The 24434-nt window shown below is 59.8% G+C and overlaps 6 protein-coding genes across 6 annotated transcripts; 2 read left to right on the top strand and 4 right to left on the bottom strand.

Annotated features, from left to right (window-relative positions):
• Window positions 1–565: 565 nt before the first annotated feature.
• Window positions 566–4560, bottom strand: GGS23DRAFT_575757 (uncharacterized protein). The gene has a single exon (XM_051516809.1). The coding sequence runs from the start codon at window positions 4158–4160 to the stop codon at window positions 621–623; it is 3540 nt and encodes a 1179-aa protein (XP_051370290.1). The 5' UTR covers window positions 4161–4560; the 3' UTR covers window positions 566–620.
• A 6407-nt stretch (window positions 4561–10967) lies between these two features.
• Window positions 10968–12649, bottom strand: GGS23DRAFT_598358 (DNA polymerase subunit Cdc27; the record flags this gene model as incomplete). The annotated part of the gene is made up of 4 exons (XM_051518760.1): window positions 10968–12022; window positions 12078–12370; window positions 12471–12526; window positions 12596–12649. The coding sequence occupies 4 exons, from the start codon at window positions 12647–12649 to the stop codon at window positions 10968–10970; spliced, it is 1458 nt and encodes a 485-aa protein (XP_051370289.1).
• Window positions 12650–13063: 414 nt separating this feature from the next.
• On the top strand, window positions 13064–15059 carry GGS23DRAFT_611661 (DNA repair protein rad18). Its single transcript, XM_051520430.1, has one exon. It carries the CDS (start codon window positions 13411–13413, stop codon window positions 14809–14811), a length of 1401 nt encoding a protein of 466 aa, XP_051370288.1. The 5' UTR covers window positions 13064–13410; the 3' UTR covers window positions 14812–15059.
• On the bottom strand, window positions 15060–17135 carry GGS23DRAFT_140273 (Snf7-domain-containing protein). Its single transcript, XM_051511258.1, has 2 exons — window positions 16667–17135; window positions 15060–16546 (listed from the first exon to the last, which is right to left on the bottom strand). The coding sequence occupies exons 1-2, from the start codon at window positions 16714–16716 to the stop codon at window positions 15181–15183; spliced, it is 1416 nt and encodes a 471-aa protein (XP_051370287.1). The 5' UTR covers window positions 16717–17135; the 3' UTR covers window positions 15060–15180.
• A 722-nt stretch (window positions 17136–17857) lies between these two features.
• On the top strand, window positions 17858–19399 carry GGS23DRAFT_611654 (putative short-chain oxidoreductase; the record flags this gene model as incomplete). The annotated part of the gene is made up of 2 exons (XM_051520429.1): window positions 17858–18879; window positions 18990–19399. Exons 1-2 carry the CDS (start codon window positions 18378–18380, stop codon window positions 19397–19399), a joined length of 912 nt encoding a protein of 303 aa, XP_051370286.1. The 5' UTR covers window positions 17858–18377.
• Window positions 19400–20583: 1184 nt separating this feature from the next.
• Window positions 20584–23179, bottom strand: GGS23DRAFT_140099 (uncharacterized protein). Its single transcript, XM_051511257.1, has 3 exons — window positions 22865–23179; window positions 21455–22814; window positions 20584–21363 (listed from the first exon to the last, which is right to left on the bottom strand). The coding sequence occupies exons 1-3, from the start codon at window positions 23076–23078 to the stop codon at window positions 20694–20696; spliced, it is 2244 nt and encodes a 747-aa protein (XP_051370285.1). The 5' UTR covers window positions 23079–23179; the 3' UTR covers window positions 20584–20693.
• Window positions 23180–24434: the final 1255 nt, after the last annotated feature.

The raw sequence follows: 24434 nt of genomic DNA, 5'->3' as shown, positions 1-24434 counted from the left end.
CTCCCTTATTTATTTCTTCCTCTGACCTTCTCTCCCCGCCACCCCTAAGTGTCTATGTGTACATCCCGTTTATGCGTGCCCCTCTCTTCTTCCCATGGTAGTTGATGATTATATGCAGAGTGGAGATGTTTCGTTGGTCTATGAGTATGAGAAAAAAAGATCCGATCCGTGAAATGCCCGTGCCCGTTTCCCTTTTTTCCGATGATCTTCCTGGAACCCCCCCCCATACCGCCCGAACGTTAAGTGTCGTGTTGGCATGCAGTAGTAGTAAAGAGTCCCCCGTTAAGAAAACCCCCCCTCCCTCCGAATAACGCCTGGACTGCCTGTCGGCGACAGGGCGAACCTTGTTTCGCCCGGTTCGGACGAGGCCCGCCGTCCCCGATGAGTATGGAATAAGAGAGACACAGAGAGAGAGGGCTTATACACTGCTCTTCGCTTCAACGGACCACCGCAGTTTATAAAAAGAGAAAATTAAAGGCATGCCAGCCTCCTGATGTAGACCGCGGGGTATCGCATTGAAGTCGAGAACAAATGGAATTGACTCGAGAAAAAAAAGATTGAAACGAAAAAAAGGGTATCCACTGCGAAAGCCAGCCTCGTCCTGTCCCCGAGAGGCTCTCTTAGACGACGACGGCTTCTTCACCACTGCCACCGCCGAGAAGCTCGAGGACCTTGTTGACGACGGCGCTGGGGTAGCCTCGCGAGAGCATCTCGCTAACGACCGCCTTGGCATTCTCGCGGTCCTCGACGGCGAGGAAGGCACGGGTCATAGCTTCGTACGTGCTAGGCTCACGCTTCTCGCGGCCGACGCTGTTGTAGATGGAGTTGGCCTTTTCGATGTTCTTCTCCCCGGCCCATCCGTGGATCAGGGTGTTGGCGATGTAGGGAGTAAGCCCCACTTTCCTCCGGCCCATCGTGCTCAGGACCGCCTCGGTGTCGGCCACGTGATGGTTGGCGACCATGGCCTCGAACAAGGCCTGGAACAGGCAGGCGTTGGGCGGGATGCTTGGGTCGCTCATAACGGAGTCGAATACCTTCCTCGCGCCTGGCATGTCGTGGAGAACGCACCCGCGGGCGTGAATTAGCGAGGCGTAATGCACAGCTTCAGGACGTTGACCCGCCGCGCGGATCATGTCCAGAACGGCTTCGGCAGCTGTCATGTTGACGGGCTCGAGGGTGGCGTGGGTGTCGACGAGGAGCTTGTACGTATGGGCGGTGGGAGAGATTCCCTTGGATTTCATCCGCTCGTAGTAGGCGAGGACCTTGGACTTGTCGCGCTTGGTAGAGAGGAAGAATTGCATCATGCTGTTGTACGGGGCGGGGCGAGCCTTGTAGTTGGGCATCGACTCCATCTCGTCGAAGAGCTCCTCTGCGAACTTCTCGTCGCTAACGCGACACAACGCATTGACAATAGTTCCGTAGGTTACACTAGTCGGCTTGATGCCCAGAGTCCGCATTTCAGCAAAGTAAAAGAGGCAATCGTCGATCCGTCGAGCCTTGCCAAGCTTTCCTATCAGCGCATTGTACAAGAACGACGACGGCTCGACGCCCTCAGCCTTCGCTCTGTGGAAGATCTTGACGGCTTCGGAGGCCTCGTCGAAAGTCTTGGTCGATTCCTTGAGGGTGGTGATGTAGAGGCCGAAGGTGTTCGCCGAGGGGGCGGCACCCATCCCGAGGAGTTCGACATGGTACTGCTCCGCCAGAACGCGGTCGCCGAGCGTCAGGCACGAACCGACCATGGCATCGAGTATCGAGGACCAGCCATACCGGACAGCGGAGTAGTGGGGGAGGAAGGGGACGTCGGTCCGCGCCATGGCTAGAATCTCGTGGCAGAGGTCCATCTTACCGTCCCGGGCTGCGGCGGAGATCATCTTGGCGTAAGTGATGTACCGGGGGTGGCGTCCCGCACGTCGCATGTTACGGAAGCGTGTCAGCGCTTCGTTGAGTCGGGGCCCCTTGCGTCCATGTGCGCCCTCAAGCTCGTCCGAAATGATAGACGAGCCCTTGAAGTCGGTGTTGTGAGCGTAAGGATCGAAGTTGTCTTCGTAGCTAGAAACCGTAGGTGTCGACGGGTATGGGGACGAGTTGAGCGTCTGGTGGGTGAAGCTCTCCTGGGAAGATGCGTCGCGGGGATCGGTAATGGCGCGTGCGGCCATGAAACGAGAGACGAATTCGATCCCTTCGTCTATCTCGTCGGCAAGATGCGGTTTGGCCTCGCCCTCGGCTGCGCGGATCCGCTGGAACATCAGCTCGGACTCGGTCAATCCCTCGGCAACCTGCCCCGAGCCAATCATGGCGACAGCGTACATGGCCGTGGGCTCGATGAATGACGCGTCGACCGCTGTTTCGGGGCTACTCAGTACGCTCCAATATCTACCGGCAGCGGGGACATCGCCGTCCCGAACGCTGAGGGCCAACAAAGCCATAGCCGGAGTTGCGATTCCCCGGAACGCCGGGGAAACGTTGGAGAAGGCCGCGACGGCGGTGTGACGGTCACCCGAATCGGCGGCGGCAGTGGCAAGGTCGGCCATAGTGGCGAGGCCAGCGTTGTTCTCGATGACCTGCGCCCATCGGAGGGCTTCGTGATAGATCCCGCGGGAAGTGAAGCCCTTGACAAACCCTCCGGCGATGATGGCGTCTCGAATCTCGGAGGCACGGGCCCCGTAGGCCGTTACTATCCTCTCGTAGAACTTCATTGCGCCCTCCAGCTTGTCATTGGTAACGTAGGCGTTGATGACGGCAGCGTACACCTCGGAGTCGAGCCGGTCGTTCAGCGTGTACTTGCCATTGTCGTGGGCGACCGCCAGCTCCTTGTACTCGTTGTAGCACTCCACGGCGCTGGCTAGGTCGCCGGTGTTGGCAAATGCAGTGATCATGCAGGGGAACGTAGCCGCGAAGGGGACGGCGCCGCTCATTTCCATGTGCTCGAACATGTGGAGCATGTCTGAGACGCGGCCGGCCCCGGCGCAAGCAGAGATGAGCTGATGATACGTCTCGGACGAGTAGTTGGCCCTGCCCTTCAAGACGGAGGTCTCAAACAGCTTGACGGCGAGGTCAAGCCGGTCGTCCTCCGACAGAATGGCGTGTTCTAGCTCATTCGACGCAAACATGAATTTTCCAGGCTCGTCCATGCCACCAAACCGAAGACGCTTCTCTTCCAGACCCTTCTTCAGGGCAGAGACCTCGAGACAACGGCCAGCCAGCAGGCTGACGAGGATGTTGTACGTATCGCTATCGGGCGAGACCTTGCGGCGCATCATGTCGGCGTAGACGTCGAGGGCCTTCGACACCACCTGAATCTTCTCGATGGGGATGTGGATGGCGGCGACCAATAGGGCGTTGTAAGAGGCGGCGGTAGGCTTGATGTTCGCGACGAGCATAGCCTCGAAGACGGCAGGAATCTCGGCATACCGACCATCCTCGGACAGCTTCGTCAGATGTTCGGCGTAGCTCTGGGACTGGGGATCGGCCGGCGGCGTTACGGGGCGGCTTAGGCCGGTGACGCTAACAGGACTCGCTGGCCGTTCGACGACGGGCGTCCGAGCTCGGGACTGGAGGCCGCTCGCGACGGACGGGGTCGACGCCCGGAGAGACTGAGTGGTCTCCTCGAGGGCATCGCGCAACTCGCGAGCCTCAATCTCCTTCTCTATGGCAGCGTCGATATGCGCGAGCGCGGCTTCGACGTCGACCTCAGCCGGCGCATCCTCGGCACCATCTTGGGCGGCCACGGCGGCTTCGTCCACCTCGGGGGCCGGGGTCATGGACTCGGGGCCCTCGAGAATGGAGGCGGCGTTCGGTCGCCATTCGATGGACTTGAGGAATTGAAACTGAGTCCACTCCTTCTCGACTTCGCCAGCATCCTGCTGCTTCCTCAGGGCCTCAAAGTAGGCGTCCAAGCTCCCGTTGCCGGCATGCCGATCGTGGCGGAGCTCATGCTGAACAACGGGGTTCGAGGAGTTGTGGAAGGCACTCTGGAGCTGGAGACTGCTGAGGCGTCCGACGCGCTGACTGCTACGTCGAGCGAACGACGGACGGTTCTGCGAGTTCAGAACATGGGGGTGGGTGGCAGCTACGACGGACTGCGCATAGCCGTGGGTGAAGGATTTGGCGAATCCTTGGCGGATGAAGTTCTGGTACAAGGACGAGTAGATGGTGGGCATTTAGATGACGCCAGGAGGGGAGGGTGACTACATAGAGAGACGAGACGGCATGGGTTAGTATCAGCTTCGATCCCAGTTAAGACCGGTTGTTGTTGGCTGAGGGAAACGCCCAGGGGGGGGGGGGGAATGTTGACGAGAATTTGTCATTGGTACTAGAGCAAGCTCGCGACGGGATGACGGGATGGAATAAGCGCGGTTTCCCGGCAGCGCCGACAGCAAAAAAAAAAGCCTTTCCTGCTAGCCTAGGCCGCGAGAGATGAAGCGCGAGGAGGAGAGGATAGGATAACACAAGACAGGGAACGACATGACGGCAGCTGGCGGCGCAATGGCGAATTGGGGTTCTAGGGTGAGGCAGGGGAAAATGGCGGGCGACTCACATAGAGAAAGGTTAAAATGGGTCGTTGCAGGTTCATTTGACAGCACCACAGCCGTCAAATAAACGCGCGATCGTAGCAGGAAAGAAGAGAAGAATGAAATAAGCCACCGTGATGGGGGGTTGCTAGCAGACTGGCGAAGGGAGGGGAAGAAGAGAGGAGAAGGGATGGGATGGCAGAGGGCGAAGAGGATGGTGGTGGTAGAATAATAAGAGAGAGGCTGTGGGCGACGTTGTTGCAACTGGATGGGATTTGCGGAGGGGGGCAGGAGGAAATAATAATATCAAAATTTGCCGGTGACGGGTATAGGGATTGGGCATGCACGTAATGGCATAAAATGCGGATAGCAGGTAAGGCAGGGACCAATATACGTTTTAGCGGTTTACTCTCGTAGCCTCGCTACCTTGATTATAAGACATATAAAACGTATTAAGAGCTAAACCTAATTAATTAATTATAGATATAAAACTTAAACTATTAAGAAGACTTAAATATAACATTTTATAAATAGTTAATTATTATGTGTTTTTTCTTTAATTTGACTAATTACGGGCCTTTATATCTACATGCATACATACCTAGGTTTGTACATACAGACATATAGTACAGATATACTGTATGCACATACATGCATACATACAATTAGGTACATATAGGCGTGAGGTAATGTGTAGGTAGGTAGTGCAGGATTTTGCAGGGTAGTGGCCAGGGACCAGGGGCAGGGGCAGGGAGCGGAGGCGCCCCCCCCCACCTTAGAGGGAGAGGCAGAAGGGGAGAACGGACGAATCGCTCCAAGGTGCAGCGGTGCAGCGTACGCTAGCCCTATGCTTAGAGAGTGCATTTTCTTTCGGCCGTCGAATCCCAGGTACCCCGGCGACCTCGAGGCGTTACGTCCCGCTACAGCGTCACCTGGCTGTTACCTAGCTATTCGCTAGAGACAGGTTGGGTTAGGTACCTAAGGTAGTTCGTCATGTCAGGAGCCTGCCCGTATAGGCATGTGTCATCCAAGGTAGGTTATGTTTGCAAGGCTCGATGCCGTCGATCGCCCCGCCGGGCCGGAGAGCGAGCGAGAGAGAGGGGCTGGGAGCAAGAAGGACGCGGGACGACGACGACGAGCTGGCCGCGAAGGTGCCGCCGCCCCTCTCCAAGGTCACCGTCGGCTATAGTACCTACCAGCTGCCTGCTGATGCGGCTTAGGTTGATAGGAAGTAAAGCTATAGGCTGTAATTGTGCAGTACGGTACTACGCATGCATTTACCTAGGTAAGTATGGGCGCGATAGACTGTAGAATGGAGGTCTGTATGCATGCATTTTTTTTTAAATCGGGGCTACTACTCCATAACAACTTGCATTTGTCAGAATATACCCCTCCCTCTCCACCCCGCCCTGTCCAATGGCTCTCCGAGTGGTGAAAGGTCTTGTAGGGAACTACGTATTCGCGCGTATGTGAATATGGGAATGCTGCTTGCTGCCGCCGTTGCTGTCGGTGCTGCTCTGCTCTGCTCTGCTATATATGGGGTTCGCACTCTGTCGTATATAGTATGGGTTCGCACGTCAGAGGACGCGTCCGGTGGGCAATGCGACACCACAAACATACCTACCCTGATCGTTGCCTACCTGCCCAGGTACCTGAGTAAGCCCAATCGCGATTATGCCCACATGCTGTATTATGTATGTAGGTACCTAGATCGGTAGGTTGGAACCTGTAGCCAAGGTGCCTGGCTAAGGTATTATTACGTACCTCTCTCGTCCTCGCTTGTCGTGAGAAGAGACCGAGGGGGTTTCCGTGCTTCAGGTGCGGATAGTAGTCCAATTCCGACCGGGTCGCGGAGTAACGAGTAACGTGGGAAATGGGAACCGAGACAAGCCACCGGGGGGCCCTGAGCCCTAAACCAGGGACTACACCTACCAGGTAGGTAGGTATCATTCCCCGACTCTCCAGACTCATAGTTCCGCACCGTGTATACACGCATGAATACACGCATGTGCGCGCATGTGTACAAAGCCCAGGCCGAGTTTTCATAGCAATCGACGGCTACGGGTTATGCATGGCGAGGATTCCTCGGGGTCGGTTGGCCTCGTGACAAACCCATTTCGCGTCACCGTCGCCCAGATCGGGCGGATGGCATCGATACCCGGTAACAAGTCGCCATAGCGTACGCATGTTGCTCGGCACGCATCTACACCACGTTTATCAATCACGTATATTCCATAGGTATATATGTAGGTATACTGCCCAGCAAAGACAATTGGAGCAATTGGAGCAGTCCGTCTGCTCTGCATAGTGTGTATGCACATGCCGCCGTACTGGCCGTCGCACGCGGCACCCTCGGACGCATCTTCTCCTCTCGAGCTTGGTTCTCCTCGCCCGCTCCCACGAAGAGACCCAGGACTCAAGACGCAGAGGGGGGGGGGAAGGAAGGGGAGCCGAAGAAAACAAACCGGGTGGACGACGAGCGACGCGTGGAAGACGCCGGACGCATACGGGCGCGCTGCCATTCGCCGCAGCCAGACCCGCTTGCTCGATCGGGCAACACCACCACCCTGGCCCGACCAGGATCGTGGGTGAAGCCGGAACCGGCCATCCCAGCCTGTCGGGATCTTCCTGTGCCCTCTGATTCACACCAAGCCGTAGCGGTCCATAGCGATGCATACACGCACGTATGCATACATATACATTACATCGTATGTGCATTACATACCTACGTCGGATGCAAAAGGAGGCTGCGTGAATAGGACGCAGAATACTTCCTCAGACGGGCTCGGGATGCCATCATCATTATGTACGTGGAGAAAGATCGGGGTGCTTCGCTACGGGACAGCGCCAGCCGTCGGCCAGGCACCTAAAGCTGCCCCATCCCCCCCCCGTCGCTCGCCGAGCATGACGAGAGTCGCCGTCATCGTTGTATACGACAGCACGTTAGTCAAGCTTTATTCGTTCCCCGGATTCTTCGCGCGCGCGTTGGGAGGACAGATAAGCATCTCTGACGGTGGCAAAAAGGGACCCCCATCTCCCCCTCCCCTCCTTGCCGACTCCTCCGGATGCTACTTATACTAGGTAACATGCGTTTATCGATGTAGGTGAATGTGCGGATGCTGGTGTTTACATGTAGAAGTTCATACTCATACACGCAGATCACCCACCATGCCTACCTACCTACATCTTACCTATCCTGCACGCTTCTTACCTTCCCCTAGGTAGGTAGGTAGGTAGACAGGTAGGTTACTAAACGAACATGAGAGTTACCTTGTTTGGTCCATCTTGTCCGCGGCCACCGATCGAGCTAATCAATCTACCTCGTGCGAGAACCCCTCTCTCTCTCCGCCGCCATCCCAGCAAGCGCGGGTGGACGCTAATGAAAAAAATAACAAAAAAATAAAACTGGCTCGCGCGAAATTCTTTCCAGCTTAGCATTCAACCCGAATCCTGGAACAGGATTTTGCGCCCCGCACAGCGCGCCACGCGACAAGCCGAAAACGAAGATGGGATTTTTTCTTTCTTTCTTTCTTTCCCAAATGCCCCTTACCGGTGACGATGCAGAAATTTTTAGTCGCTAGTCGAGACGCATCGACCGCGACCCGCCCCGCCGCCGCCAACGTGAATGTGAGGCAACTATGTACTTAAGGCGTGTTATGCGGGCAGACATGCCTACCTATGTATTAGCGGTGCAGAAAACACCAGCAAAGCCCTCTCTAACCGCTTAACGCCGTGGCGGCCGAGAAGAGGGAGAGAAAATCTCAGTCCATGCCTTGGCCCGCTGTTCTCGAACAACAGACCTAGTCTAGCTTCCCGACTTAGTCTGCGGACGGAGCTTAGCTCCCAGTTTTCTCTCTTACCCCCCTCCCCTCTTTTCCTCTCTATTCCCTTCTTTTATGCCGCAGTGCCGACAAGTCGACGGCGACGGGCGGCGCGAGGGGAGCCTCGGCGCCGAAGGGGGGTTCGTCACCTACCTCCTCCTCGTCCGCATCAGCGCCACCGCCGAATTGCCGAATTGGCCCCCAGGCCTTCGCATTTCTAGGTACCTCTAAGCCGCGCCCAGTACGTACTCTCATCTCCGCGCCTCCTGGTCGGTGTGGCAGAAGCGAGAGCGAGAGCGAGAGCGAGAGCGAGGAGAAGAAAAAGAGCGCACATATCTAGAATTGAAAAAAAAAGGAACATCCGCTGATCACCGCCCGCAGCCACTAGCACGGCAGCAAATCCCCCCCCCCCCCTCTCTCTCTCTGCGTCCCGGGAGGATCCTGCGAGCAACCTTGGCGCGCTCACGGGGCCTTCTTCTTCTTCTTAAGCTTACTTACATACGTACACACACGCACATGTGTGTCTCTCGTCGTCCCGTCTATCTGCTACCCACCCCGTATCCATTCCGACGAACCGGGCTAGCCTAGCCTAGCCTAGCCATGCTCGGCACTCACCTCTTTTCCTGACCGCTGCTGCGACAAAGACTGCGCGGGATAAAAGAGCAGAGCGAGGCGGTCTTCTTTCTTTCCTTTTTCTCAAACCCGCTGAGCGCCAGGCGCCATCTGTCCCGTCTTGTGCCGCTTCGCCGGTCGCCTCGTTGCGCTGCTTGCTCGTCGTCAGCGCGTGCGTTGCCTGTCGGTAAGGTTTGCCGGGGTGGCCCCAGTGGCGCCGGGTGCTTTCGCGTCGTCGCTTGCCTGTCCACTACCTCCTCCTACCCTGACTTACCTACTGCCCCCCCCCCCCCCTCCTTGGCGTCTCCCTCGTGGTCTATCCCACCTAAGCTAGGCCTGGGTTAGGCAGTGCCTAGCGCGTGTCCTCCCGCAGCCGAGGGCCGGTATTAGCTGTCTCGGGGCAACTGGAGAGAATCTCTGTGCGCGTGTCTCTCGCCGGCCTTGTCTGCGCACCAAGGTAGGGTCTGCGTGCCCTTAACGCCGTTTCCCTCCGAAGGAAGAGCGGGAAGAGGAGGAGGAGGAGGAGGATGAGGAGGATGGCGGCACGCGACTTCGCAGGCCCTGGCCTCTGTCCAGTCTCTTAAACCATGCAGACAGCGCATAGAGGTTAGGGAATCCAGCACAATGCATCATCCCCTCTACCTACATGAAGAGGTGTTATCGGATGGAACACACTTAGCACACATATATTCCCGAACACCTTACTAGGCAACCCGGCCACAACCAGCCAACCCCCGACCGTCATCGGCTACCCACTCATCATTCCTCCGTTCCCCCGTGGGCCCCGTCTCTCGCCCCCTCTCCCTCTCTTTTTTCCTTCCCCCCAAACCCTCCCCCCCCTTTGTCCCCCCTCTCCCCCTCTCGCGGGCGACTATGTGCCTAGGACAACGCAGATTTCTAGGTTAGATCGAGGGCGGGTAGTGGTGGTTGCGACGAACAGGTCCGGTCACTTTTACGTATGCAAGTATGCGAAACACGGGTTTTCGCTCTCTCGCGCAGCCCGTCGCCGTAGCAGTAGGTAGCAGCAGTAACCAGCAACCTTCCCCCCCCCCGCCGTAGGGCCGCGGGGCACACCGGCGCAGCGCAGCAACAGTCCTGCCGCCGGACAGACCTATCTGCCCACCTGCCCCTCTGCCTCTCTGCACCGCTATACTTTCCCCCCCACCCCTAACAACCCCGTTACATCCCCCCCCCCCCAGCATCTCCACGTCGCACCCGACCACCCCCCTCGTCGAGCACACACACACACACCCTATCCCTCAGACCTTATTACGCATCCCCCCCTCTTGCTGCCGCCGCCGGACGCTGCAGCTAGACCTACCTCGCGCCCGCGTCCAGCCGGGACGGCCGACGCACGGTAAGCTAAGCGCAACCTCTCGCGCGCGAGGCGCGAGTGACTCACTCGCCTCTCCCCCTCCTCCCCCCCCCCCCCCTCTCTGCGTGTGTATACGCGGTGTGCGGTAGCATCCCGAGCTACGCCGTCCCGCCGCCGAGCTCGCCGCGTCGAGCTGCCTGCTCCCCTCGCCGGACCGAGCGACGGGCGCGGCATCGCGCCTTGGTCCTCGCGTCGAGGCTCGGTGCCGCGGGCTGGGCGGCGGGGGACCTGCGCGCAGCGGCTGGGGCCGTGGCTATCGGTGCTCGATTGTAAGTATACCTTACCTATGGGCGGCTGTGGCTGGGATATCGGTGCGTGTGTGAGCAGTTCTATAAGCAACCCCCGCGGGGTCTAGAGGAGAGTTCGAGGTAGGTGCTGGACATAGGAGGCGGCACTAGGGAGGTAGGTAGATAGGTAGGTAGGTAGAGGTATCTAGAGTATCTATTCGGCCCATTGCTACCTGTCTAACTGGCGGCTGTTTTTTTTTCTTTCCGTGAAGCCAGCCTTCCGACGTGCGGAACCCGCGCCGACGCCATGCCACCGCGTCACCACGCTTCCCTCGGCTGCCGGCCGTATACCAGATGCGGATGCCTCCCGTCTGTCTCCCTTGCGCGTGCGCCTCGCAACAGCCGTCCCCGGTCGGGCCCTTCACTTCTTCGAGAAGAAAGACATGATGTTGCCCTGGGCGGGCTTCGCCGCGGCGGCGGCCTTCTTCGGCTTCGCTGCGGGCTCCGCCTTGGGCGGGGGCGGCGGCTTGGGCTTAGCCGCCTTAGGCGGTGGCGGCGCGGCCTCGTCCTCGGAGAACGACTCCCAGGCCTGCTCCTGGATCGTGACCAGGTAGCCCTGGTCGTCCATGATCTGCTTCTTGCGCGTCACGCGGCGGCGGCCGCGCCGCCGGCCGTCCCCCTTGCTCGACACCACTTCCGCCGGCTCTTCTTCCGCTTCCGCTTCCGCTTTCGCTTTCCCTTTCGCTTCCGGCTCCTCTGGCGCTTCCTCCTCCTCCTCCTCCTCCTCCTCCTCCTCCTCCTCCTCCATCGGCTCGTCGGCCGGGCTGTCCGCCTTCTCCGCCGCTTCGTCGTCCTCGTCGCTCTCCTCCATCATCCGCCGCAGCTCCGCCTGCCGGTCCTTCCGCGACTGCCGCGCGCTGCTGCTCTGCTCGCGGCCCGCGTCCGGCGCCGGCTCCGCGCCGTCGTCTTCGCCGTCGTCCGACAGCGCCGGCTTCTGGTCGTCCTCGGCTTCCGCTTTGGCCGCCGCCTTGGCCGCCGGCTTCTTGGGCTTGGCCGCGGCCCGAGCGAACATCTGCCCGATGCCCGAGGACGCTTGCCGCTTCGGCGCCGCGACGGGTTTCTTGGCCGGCGCTGCTGGTGCGGAATCCTTGGTAGCGGTTGCGTTGGGCTCTTCTTTTACCACTGCGGGCTTGGCCTCCTGCTTATCCTGAGCCTTCGGTTCGACCTTGGGTGGAGGTTTACTAGCAGCAGCAGCGGCGGGTTTCGGCACGGGCCCGCGGCGCTCCCTTCGTCGCACGTTGGGGTTCGCAATCGTGCCGAAGGTCTTGCTCGCAGCTAGACCGTCGTCGCCTGCTGCTATCGACAGTCCGACTACCTGCCGTGCGGTGTCGGCTAGAAGCTGGAGATCCTTGAGCGGATGCGGGGCTAGGCTGTAGACGTGTATTGAGGTGACTTTGCTATACTCTGCCAATACGTCTGTTCTCTGTGAGCTAATCTTCGCGCGGGAAATGGGAGAAGTATTGACGGGTACCTTGAAGCTGCTCCTCCTTGACGAGAGAGAGCGTATAGGTAGGTACGTCGTCGTGGGAAGAGCCGGGAGCGTCGCCGTGGGAAGGGGTGGGAGCGTCGCCGTGGGAAGAGGCGAGAGCGTCGTCGTGGAAAGGGCCGGGAGCGTCGTCTGAGTGCTGGGAATCTTTCATCTCCACGTCGCCATCTTCCTCTTTCACCCTTTTGACTGGCTTCCTCGTGCCGTAAACGAGGTAGGTGGCATGCAGCGTGCCTGGGTGCTTGTCATTCTGCGACTTGTGGAACTCGTAGAGCATTCTAGGAAATAGTCAGCCGTCTAGCCCTTCTCGGCGCTGCTGCTACTGCTACTTTTGAGTCTGCGGGATGACGGCAGGGAAGAGTGGCAAGGCGTGCGTACTCTTTGGCAGTGTTGACATGAACTTTGAGGGCTCGGCTCAGCAGACGATAGGTGACCTTGGTAGTGCCGGTTAGAACCAGCCATATGAGCTTCATACATACATGTATGCACTTTAGAAAACTCACCAATTGGTCCTCCGTGAGAATCTTCTGGGCCAGATACTGCTTGTAGTCGTCCATGTTAGGTATCGGATCGGGGATAGTAGCGTGTTGGATCAGGTTAGATGCGACGCAGTTCTGAGTATCTAAGAAGGCAGATCTTTTTTTTCTCTCGTTTGCTAAACCGGATGAGGCCAGAATATATGAGGAGAATCGAATTCCTACGGTCGCTGCATGGTGCTTCGAGATTCGATGTTGAAGTTGCGAAGAACTAGCAAAGCTCCCCCGGGCAACAGTGGAGAGAGAGAGAGAGAGGGTTGTCGCGTCGTAACGCGTTAAGTGGTGGGGCATCGGGTTTGCTGCTAGGATGCATCTAAGCCGATATCCAGGGTCCTATATATATGCACCACACGGGGTCTAGCGATGTATTGAGGGGTTCAATTAATTAATGGGGCCGAGAAAGCGCGTCGTCGAGGGAGACACTCGCGACTTGGGGCTTCAGGTATCAAAGATCATCAACAATCTCATTTGACCACCCGGCTTACCCATATCTGCCTGCGTCTCTCTCCGCCTCTCTCTCGCTCGCTCGCCTTCCTCGTCCATCCCTCTGATTATATTAACATCGAAGAGCTGCTATAAGCGTCCGGCATCTTTTTTTTTGCCTCCACTATTCCCTTTGTCCTCGCCTCTCCGCCCGGGTATAATCCTCGAAACACACACGCACATGCATCCGCCCATACAAAAAACCGACGCTGCGACCCCCTCGGCCACGGTTGGCAAACGTTCCGTGTACCTGTAGAAATATAGAAATACCTGTCCTAGTCCTGGCTGTCGCCGTACCAATGAACGGTACCGCCACCCTCGAACGCTTTGACGATGTCGCCGACTCTACCGATTGGCTTCCGACGCCGCTCTCCGGCCTGGCGGGCGTAGAGGCCGCGCTCCGGTGCCAGGTCTGCAAGGATTTCTACAAGACGCCGATGCTGACCTCGTGCCACCACACCTTCTGCTCCATCTGCATCCGCCGCGCCCTCTCCAGCGACGGGAAGTGCCCCCTGTGCCGCGCCTCCGAGCAGGAGCTGAAGCTGCGGAACAACTGGTCGATGGAGGAGGTCGTCGCCGCCTTCACCCAGGCCCGCTCGCACGTGCTGCTCTTCGCGCGCAAGACCGACGATGACGATGACGACGACGACGACGCCGCTGACTCGGCCAAGAGGAAGCTGGACAAGACCGAGGAATCGCCTAGTCGGCGCTCGGGCAAGCGACTGCGCTCCTCCACGAGGCCGAGCAAGTCGAGCGGCGTCGAGGTAGCCTCCGAGACGGCGCGTGTGGAGTGTCCCGACTCGGCCGACGAGGACCCGACGTACTGCGAGCCGGACGACGGCCTCGTCGAATGCCCCATCTGCCTGCAGCGCATGAAGGCGATCCAGGTGGACCGGCACCTGGACACATCGTGCGCGGGGTCGCCGCTGCCGCGATCGCTCCGCGGCTCGCCGAGCAAGCCGAGCCGGCCGTCGCGGGCGCCCCCGCCGCCGCAGCCACCGCCGGCGCCGCTCAAGACCCCGGAGCGCCTGCCGGCGGTCAACTACGCGATGCTCAAGGACGCGGTGCTGCGGCGCAAGCTGGTGGACCTGGGGCTGTCGACGGCGGGGAACCGGCAGGCGCTGGAGCGGCGGCACCGCGAGTGGACGACGATCTGGAACGCCAACTGCGACTCGCAGCGGCCGCGGCGCAAGGCGGACCTGCTGCACGACCTGGACGCGTGGGAGCGCACGCTGGGCGCGCGCGCGCCCGCCGCCTCCCGCGCCCTCGCCCTCGGCGCCCAGATCCGCGACAAGGACTTCGACGGCGCCGCCTGGGCCGCCCGCCATGACGCTTCCTTCCGCGACCTCATCGCCAGCGCCCGCCGCAACAAGCCCATGGCCGCCGCCCAGACGAAGGAGACGGAGGCGGAGAAGGAGGGCGGAGCAGCGGGAAGGGAGGGTTTGGAAATTGGACCCGCGGCACGGATACGCCACACGCCCGATATACCACCGGAACAGGAGCGATGGGAGGGGGACGACGAGGGCCGGGATGCCATCGGCGACCTAACCGGCGACGATGCCGACAGCACGGCGACGGTGAACGGGGGCAGCACCAGCAATAGCAGCAGCAGCAGCAGTAGTAGTAGTAGCAGGGGGAAACAACGGGCGAGGGTAGACATAGACCGGTCTCCGGCCGGGCGGCCGACGGCGATACCCTGAGAGATAGATAGATATAGCCAGCCAGCCAGCCGGCTAGTCGTCTTGGGTACGCGGCTGGGCTGGGCTGGGCTGGGCTGTTTGTTCTAACGCGCCGAGGTATTCTACGTAGGTACATACAAGCATGCATCGATCCATCCGTCCGCCCATTCTGTTGCCAGTTGCTGTGTACATCTCCATGGCGTCTTTCATATGCCGTTGCATACCACTATGCCCGCGGCCTTTCCCCCCCATCCCGTGCCTTTGTGATGCGCTTTCCCTGCTGTAGGTATTGCTGTCGCCGCCGTGACGCGTATTCATTATGATTAACCATTCATTCTTCTTGTCCGTCTCCTCAGGCCTTTATCCCGCTCAATCTATCTAACCCCGTCCTTACTTGCCCAAATGCACGCCCTCGAGCTCCCCGGCCGCCGCCGTGACCGGCGTGATGGGCCGGCCGTCCTCCTCGCGCACGAGAGCCGCTGCCGCGGGCGGGAGGCGGTCGAGCTGCGCGAGCCTGTTCCTCGTCTCCTCGGCCTGCCTCTCCTCCTCGGCCTCCCTCTCGCGCCTCGCCGCGGCCTCCTCTTGGGCCCGCTCCTGCGCGAGCAGCGCCTCGAACTCGTCGTCGACCTCGGCCTCGTCGACGGCGCCCGCCGGCCCCGCGTCGGCGATGAGCGCGCCCACCTCGTCCACCTCGGCCACCTGCGCGCGCAGCTCGTCCATCACGTCGGCGACGGCGTCGGCCCCGCCCACCCGCGCGTTGAGCCCGCGCAGCGCCCCCGCGCTCGCCCGCAGCACGCGCACCGCCTGCACGCTATCCGCCGCCTGCTCGATCTTGGCCGCAACGTCCTCGAGCTGCGCGAGGGTCGCGTGCCGCCGCTCGAGCGTCGCCTCGGCAATCTTCTTGGAGCGCAGCGCCGCGAGCGCCGCCGTCCGGTTCTTGCGCCGCGTCGCGTCGAGTGCCGCGGCGCGGAGGTCCTCGACCCGCCGTGTCAGCGCATCTGCCTGCCGCGATAGGTCTTCTGTCAACTCCTTCAGCGACGCTACCGCCGCGTCCTCCTCTGTTATAGTGGGCGCCTCGTCCGCGGCTGCGGCCCGGACGATCCGAACCGTGTTCCCGTCCGTGACGAGCACGTTCTTATCCCGCGACAGGAACCGTACTAGTACTTCGAGGTCGAGCTCGGACATCGGTTGTGGTTGTTGTTCTTGTGATTGTTTTTGCCTTTCTAGCAGGGTATCACCAAATGTTTTCTGGAAATGCGTTTTCGAGAATGTTCGCTCAAACGGCGAGGTGCGGTCCGCGGCAGCCTCGTTAAAAGCTTTGGCGGTGACCTCGAGGTTATGTAGCACGACGAACTGGCCCTTAGGTAGACTGTCGCCGGGGCCGCCGATGCCGACCTGGCGTAAGCCCCAGGACACGATGGACCACGGGAGGTTCGCCCACGACTTGCTGTAGATGCTGTCCTTGGCAGCGAGGAATTGCTGTAATGGCATCATCTCTCCGTTGGCGACGGCGTCCTGGAGCGCGGTGCCGAGAGCCAGCGGGCGGCCGAACTGCTTCGTCTCGAGAGAGCGCATGAGGGCGTCGTCCTCCACGTCGAGGATGAGGCGGCTGTGGGTGGCGGACTTGGACGGTGCGTGACCGGCGAGCGCGGCTTCGGACAATCCCCGCTTCCAGGCGGCGACATTGGCAGCAAAGCCATCGGGATTGAGGGTGCGCTGGGATCGAAAGTCGGAATAGAGGGCAGGGAGGCGGGCTCTGCGCGTCGATGGCTCTCGCGAGTCAGGGCTAAGTTGTTCTTTGTTTTTTTCAAGATACCTGGAACTTGCCACGGCGTAGACCGACAACAAGAAAAGAAATGGGAGGGGATGCCATTACCTTCTAAAATTCTTGTCGTTCTGGACGAGGTAGTCAATGAGCTCGCCCATATTGGGGATAAGAGCAGGAGAAGTCGTGCCAGGGATATTCGTATTCGACGGCGATGTACGTTCTTCTAAGAGACGGAGAGGAGACGCAGAGGAACAAACAAATAAACAGGCAACCAAGAGATCGCGCTCTCGACACGTAGTTGTTATGAAGTTGATGATGTGTACTGGGGGGAGCCGCCCGCAGTGGAGCTGGACAGGCAGAAACCCTGGGAATTCCCACTTGACGGGCTGTCGCGTTCGGCAGCGCGGCGGACGGTTGGAGGAGAGGGAGATGTTGGTGATAGGCACAGCTTGTAAGGTGTTCGTGCAGGTAGAGGCGTAAGCCAAGAGGCAGGCTTGGATTTACGGGCTTCAGGTGCCCGTCAGGCTTATCGGCACCGGTGACGTCGCGCCGATAAGGCCTGTGGCGCCTGCAGACCTGCCCTAAGCCACGTTGACCTCGGGCTGGTTCAGCGCCTGAGGTACCTACACATACCCACCTCCTAGGTACCTGTACCAATAAGCTACAGGTACCTGGGTACAGGCACGCCAACCTCGATGCTATCGTCGCCTATCATCGCCTCTCACCCCAACCCGAAGGCAGGGTGAGAGAGGAAAAGACGATGCCTCCTTTTTATCTTGTAACTCACACCCCTTGCGGCGTCTAGTCAAGCATGCTTAGTATACAGATCAATATTGGGCTCTCTCTCGCAGAGCTGCTACGCTAGAATTGGCATGTTGACAGCGTACACACCGTGGCCCAAACGTAGTCAACTTAGGTACTTCTCTAACGCGAGCCCCTACCCGGGCAATGGTTGGTGATATAGCACTGGTAACGCTACCTGACTGACCGGCTATAACTCGGAACAGCTAACGGACTCGAGACCAATAAGTAAGAAGAGAATATCGCTACGCTTCCTCCTGCCAGTTACCTGTATACCTACTAGAATAAACGAGACCTCCAGGGACACGGGCTCATCTCGTTTGGGCCACCGCCGTCATCGAGTGCGAGAGGGCGAGGAGTTATCCGGGGATAACCACCGTAAGCCCGCTACCACACGCATCGAGCTGGCCCAACCAAATCGTCAAGTACGCCCTTCTATCGCTCGGGTTGGCTATCGTCGTCGTCGTCTCGAGACCCACGGGCCGCGGTGCGTAGCTGGCTAGCTTGCTGGCACGAGCCATGCTTCGGTGGCCTTCGTGACGTCCTCTGGAGATGGGTTCGTTGCGCCGAAGAGCACGTCGATAGACAGAAACGATAGAGAAAAGAGTAGGCAATACGGGACACCGCCAGGACCCGAGCGTTTCTGCGCAGTAATCGCGTCCTATTCCCGCCGCCGACGGGTCCCCAGGATCACAATCCTCGCGTGCTCCAGCAGTCACTCGTCAACCTCACCGCCGGCCCCCTGCACCTCCCGGCATTAGGAGCTCTAACGCCGCGTCCACGCCTGTCGAGAAGAGATGCGGTATAAGTGCCCGCTGGCGCCATGCGCCGCTAGACCTATAAATATGAAGCCAAGACACTCCCCCACCTAGGAGGGAGGGAGAGCGTAAGGGACAGAGCCCTCCGGCCGAATAGATCCGAACAGCTTCAGCAACCAGTCCGCGCCCGCTATTCCCCCCGGGCCTCACTTGACCCGACTTATAAACACAGGCATACAAACATACCCCGACCCGCAGTCATGCCCCCGACCTTCACCACCCCCGCGCGGCCGCTGACCTGGCTGATCACGGGGTGCTCGTCGGGGTTCGGGCTGGCGCTCGCGCGGGTGGCGCAGGCGGGCGGGCATACGGTGATCGCGACGTCGCGGGAGCCGGGGCGGACGCCGGAGCTGGTGGCGGAGGTGGAGGGGCGCGGGGGGCGGTGGCTGCGGCTGGACGTGGCGGCGGGCGGGGGCGAGGGCGACGATGCGGACCCGGAGCTGGCGGCGGCGCTCGCGCGCGCCGACGTGCTCGTCAACAACGCCGGCGCCGCCGTCTTCGCGCCCGTCGAGACCGCCACCGACGCCGAGCTGCGCGCCCACCTCGACACCATGTACCTCGGGCCCCTGCGCCTCGTCCGCGCCGTCCTGCCCCACATGCGCCGCCGCCGCTTCGGCGTCGTCGTCAACATCAGCAGCGGCGCGTCGCTCGACGGCCGCGAGGCCATGGGCGCCTACGCCGGCGCCAAGGCCGCGCTCGACGGTGCGTTTCCTGTCTTTCTCCCCCCCCCCCCCCTCTCCCCCCTCCCCCCTCTCCCCCCTCCCCCTTCTCCCCCCTCTCCCTTCTCCAACTCGCCTGCTCACGGTCTCTAGGCATAACCCGCGTGCTCGCGAAGGAGGTAGCGCCGTTCAACATCCGGACGCTGACCGTCGTGCTCGGCATGTTCAACACGAACATGGCGCGCGCGACGGGCGTGGGCGCCGCGCCGCTGCCCGCCGACTACGCCGGGTCCGTCGTCGAGCGCATGGTCGAGTTCGCCGCGGCGCGCGGCAGCGCCGCGATCCCCGGCCCGCCCCCGGCCGCCGGCGACAAGGACAAGGCCATGCGCGCCGTCTACGAGGTCGTCCTCGGCCGCGGCAGCGCCGGCGCCGGCCGCGGCGACGAGACCCTCCTCCTCCTCGGCGCCGACATGACGGCCCGCGCCGAGGGCGTGCGCGCCTACCTCGGCCGCGCCCTCGAGGCGTTCAAGGACGTGACTGGCAACGTCGGCGTCGACCCTTGATTTCGGTCCGTCCGTCGGCTCTCCGCGCTGTGTGCTGGGGATGTGGGATGGCTTCTGAGACAAGGGAGTCCCGCCCCTTCGTTGATGGCGATTTTCCTCCCGCTTCGGGCCTCCATTTTAAGGTGTATCTACACGAGTTAGAAGATATCTCAGAATGCAACACCTTCTATTGACGTGACGTGAAAGAAAAGGGGGAAACATGTAGATGCATAACGGTAGCCTAGAAGTCAGGCTCTCGTAGCGGATAAAATGCAGGGCAACCCCATTGATGCCGATACCACATTAATGTGACCAAAAAGCATCTCGTGCATATAATAGACACCCTCCTCTACCTCCTCATGCAAGCCGCTGAACCTATATATACATCAGCACTGTCGGAGAAACGGGCTTTAACACATACTCGGGGGCAGAATGCTCAGAGGCCTCTTTTCCGGATTCTATATCCTTCTATTTATCTTAGCCAGCCCATTCGACCGAGACCTTAGGCCCCCGACTCTGCCATTCCCTTATCCTGACGCTCCCCATAACCCTAGTGCGACGCGTATCTGAACGCGACGCCGTGAAGAGCAGCGCAACGCACGTAAATACGCGGCATCGCGGAGGCTTTATGTACCGCCGTAAGCCTACATGTATCAGTGTAGGTAGTGGTACGTTTTTTCCGACATATGTAACCGTGTATATACCTATATCCCGTATATACATCCCGCCTAGAATTACCCCTTTACTTTTTGTCGTCCCCCGAAGAGAAAGGGGGCGATAGAGAACACAAAAACGTCTATACCGAGCGCCAGCCAGTCGATTTGCCTATAAGCAAATATTCCGTGCCTATGCGAACCAAAGCTGATGCTTCCCAAGATATCCCGCCTCGCCCGAACCATATGCTGCCTTTCGACCCCTTTCCGCACAGAATACACCCGTGTGCGTGGGTCAAACCCTTTCCCCTCCAAACCTCTCCTCTTTCTCTTTCCGGGGTGTTGCCGGCACATATGGAAGCTGGACGATCTACGTCCGGCAAATATGGGTATGATGTCGAGATGTAACACGTGAGCCTGCAGCGAAGAAAACCAAGAAACATACCCCCTGAAATCTGCACTCTTCGGAGGCAGATGCTGACCAAATTCGCCAAATGAGGCGCGGGTCAGCCAAGAATACTACCACTGCCACCAACCCTGTGTCCGGCGGGTATAGATATATGCATATGTATATGTATGTACACCACTTCTGCGTGTGGGTGTGTATGGGTGTGTGAGAGGGAGAATGCGGGAAATTTCTTCCTCTCCCCCTCCAACGCCCTTCAAAGCTCATCTCGCAGGATGCCCTGTGAATGGTATGCGTTTGACCGGCTCGGCGGCTCGTACCAGTTCTGGTACGGATGGTTCGGGAGGCTGAAGTCGGCAAAGCTCAGCGGGTTGACGTGTATTGGCCGCGGCGCAGCGAGTTGCTGCGATCCCGCGGATACCACATGCTGTGGCGGGGGTGCGGAGGTGGCCGTCGTCGCCCGCGCAGCCGCGCGCGCCGACTCCATCTGCGACTGTGCTCGCGGAGGCGGCTGCAGCTTTGCCACGACGCCGCTATTGTTACCATTGCCGGCACGGGGTAGGAACTGCGCGGCCAGACCAGTCGGGTCCATCTTCTCCCAGCCCCAGGACTTCTTGAGGCCGCGGACGACACCGCCGAGCTTCCAGCCGGTCTCGCGGTCGATCTTTTCGAGTGTTGCCACGACCTCGCGTTGCTCGGCGGCGTCGGTCAGGATCTCGGCGACTATGGCGAGCGACCGGATCGACACACTCGCGACGCCGCGGTCCTTCGTGTGCGCTACGATCCCGCACACCTGATGCGCGTGGTGCTGCTGCACCCTGCGCGCCTCTTCCGAGTCCCGCGGCAGCAACGGGTTGATCTGTGCTAGTAGGCACTGTGCCGTGTGGTAGTACAACCGCCCGACGACCGCCGCCCGCTTGATGAGCCTAGGAAACCGGACGCGAGTTAGTATCCACGTGCGACAGCGATGCTCGCGGCGGAAGCGACAACAACTACAACAGGGATGAATGTACGTACCAGACGTTAGGGAACAGCGATTTATCGGCACCGGACTGCTGCGAAGGGTGCAAGTAGCCGAACGGGTGCATGGGGCGGGGACACGAACTATTCCAGCTGTCGCACATATTCTTAAGGCGGCGCCATTCCGCGTACCGGGCCTGCAGCCGGGCCTGCTCGTCGTGGGGGCTCGGCTCCTGGAACTTGGGAATGCTAGCGCGGAAGTTGGCGATCTTGGCGACGACGTAGAAGATGCGGTGGACCCAGATCTCCTCATTTCCCGTGTCCTTCTCGGTGCTGAAGTCCATGTCGACGCCCCACTGGTCCGGCTCCCACGCTGTCTGCCAGTTGAACGCGAGGCACGAGAGCAGCTCCATGCCCACGTTGAGCCAGAAGCAGGCCGCACCTAGACCCTTGCTCTTCGCGTTCCACCCGCACTCACGGATGAGCGCCCGCGCGCCCGCGATGTGGCTCATGCGCTGTGTCGGCTTCTCGCTCATGATCTCGTACACGTTGAGCACCACGGCCGTGGTCGCGCACTCGACCATGTTGCGCTCCGGGTTCTGCAGGTTGCGGAGCAGCTGCGTCGTCGCCGTGTCGTAGTAGAAGAGAGCCCTGTCCTCGCCGTACTGCTGCGTCACCGTGAGGTGCTTCACCCCGCACGCGAGGAGCGCGTTAAGCAGCATCGGGCACTTGAGCGCGTGGTACGGCACCAGGCGAGAGAAATGCTTCTCCTTGTCGAGGCTGTCCATCCAGACACCCACCTCGGCGACGAAGACCTGCATGAACTGCAGCTCCTCGGGCGAGTTGAGGTACTCCCGCTCCCCGGGCTTGTCACTCGAAGGTGTCATCATGCCTCCCGCTTCGGCCTCCGGCTCCTGATTACCCTCCCCCGAGCTTCTCCGGAAAGCAGACAGCGGCCCGACGCTGGTGAAACCTGCCACGGAGGTTGCGGCTGACACATCGCCACTCCTGTACCCGCTGTGCGAGGGAGCGCGGCTACCTTCGTCCTTGAGAGGCCCGAAACCATCCGACACCAGGTTGCTGTACCCAGCAGTTTGTGTAGCGCTTATCGGGGCCATATAAGAAGCATCGCTACCCTTTCGCGAGTGTAGTTGGGCATCCGCGGCGTAGTCCGAGTGTGCTTGGCCCCGGTCAGAGTAGTACACGGATTGTGGAGTCGAAATTATCGTTGAAGACCGATTGTCCGGCCCTCCGTTTTGTGTTTCCGTATTTTCGAGCGCGTACGACCGCCGGAGAGAAGAAGAGTCTATATGAGGTTCCAAGGGCGGAGTGGCAGCCTGGCTGTCAAACATAGCGTATTTCCCTAACCCCCCCTGATATTCCGAGGCGATTAGGCGCGACTCGTCTTGGAATTGCACTGCTCCATGTTAACACTTACCGACAGCGGATACGAGGAGAACAACATACCTGCCCACTCCTCCGTCGGAGGTACGTAGGGTGGTGCTTTGCAGGTCATGTCGATGAAGTTGAGCCGTACGCCTCGTTTGCATTCTCTACTACTCTTTCGACAGTTGAGGCAGTCTGGCGTGCCCTCGTCGCATTTGAGGTGCCTCTCCCTACATGTTAGGCAGCCCGTTCGCACCCTCCTACTCTTAGCAGGCGTCGCCTCCTGGGAAGTCATATTGGCGACCCCGCTGGACTTCTTGGAGCCGGGCGAGCCGAAACCGGACAAGCGGCGACGTTTCGGGGGAGGGAGGTCGAAATTCTCGTTCGGAAAGCCGCTGTCGACGGTGCACGGTGGTAGAGACTGCTCGGCATAGTGGTGCGTCGATGGCGCCGGCGCGCCGAGTCCGTAGCCCGGGACGAGATTGTTCGATGAGGTGATGTCGTATGCCGCCAGAGCTTCGGTAGGTGAGACCCCGATGGCACGAGGCTCTCTAGGCGGGGTGGGAGAGCGAAAGAAAGGATCGCGAAGGATCTTTAGGAATCTTCGGCTACGTTGGAGAACCGACAGGGGACGGAGCCGAGGACGAAAGCAAAGCGCAGAGAGTTTTCTCGCGGCCACGAGATGGAGGAAACGTCGCTAACTGTCTGCCGTTCCTGAGGAGTTGGCGGATGGCTGTCGGTGTCTGATACCTACTACTACTAAGTCGCGAGGCGTTTGCGCGGATATCCTTGAGGACGGGACGCAGTATGGCGGGGAAGATAGATGGACGATGAGAAGTCCCTGAACGACAAGAAAAGCCTCGGTATGGCGTGGAATAATGCGTGCAACTGCGCAACTCAGCTTAGAGAACCAGACCCGAGCACAGGATGTGAAGAAGTGCGCCAAATGTCTCGAATTCTGATCGAGACGGCACCAACTGATTGGAGAGCTCCTAATTAAGCGAAGCTGTGGCGCGCCGTCGTGCGTCGTGCGCTCTGCGTTGTGCGTCGAGTGAAATTAAGATTGAAACCCGAAAGCCAGATCGTTCCCGGCTCACGTCTCTCCCGTCTGGCCTTCTACTTTCCCGTTTTTTCCTTGTATCGGGAGAAGGGGATCTGGGGATTCCAAGGCACCTAGGCAGGCACCTGTGTATGCATGTATGTGTAGTTTGTAGACAACTCTCTAGTTCCTATCACGGGTAGTATGTGTGATGATACCCGAGCAGGCCTGAGCAGGGAGAAGGATGGCGTATGGACAAAACGCAGGTCAAGGCCCTTTGCCAAACATAGATGGGATGCCGTACGATACATCCAATAAGTACGTGGGTGGTGGGATGATGACGATGACCCCGGGTAAGCATCTAGCTAGGTCGTTAGATGTTGCCGGAGTAGATTGGACTTGGGACGGAGAGCTTCTTCTTCCCAGCTAGCGCGCAGACGGGCGAGGAAAGAAAAGACGATGAAGCAACTATGAGTAGAATCAGATGACAAGTTCGCCTATTCAGCATGCATACATCGGCAAAGAAACCGTGTTCGTGACAGCTCTACTGCCCGGCGGAGGCTGCTGGCCGAACCCTCCAGCAACATGAAGCTAGCGACGCTCTCCTATGTA

The sequence above is a fragment of the Durotheca rogersii genome (assembly GCF_024521655.1).
Source record: "Durotheca rogersii strain YMJ 92031201 chromosome Unknown GGS23scaffold_17, whole genome shotgun sequence".
Classification (NCBI taxonomy): Eukaryota; Fungi; Ascomycota; class Sordariomycetes; order Xylariales; family Xylariaceae; genus Durotheca; species Durotheca rogersii.
This window is presented reverse-complemented; position numbering and strand designations above follow the sequence as displayed.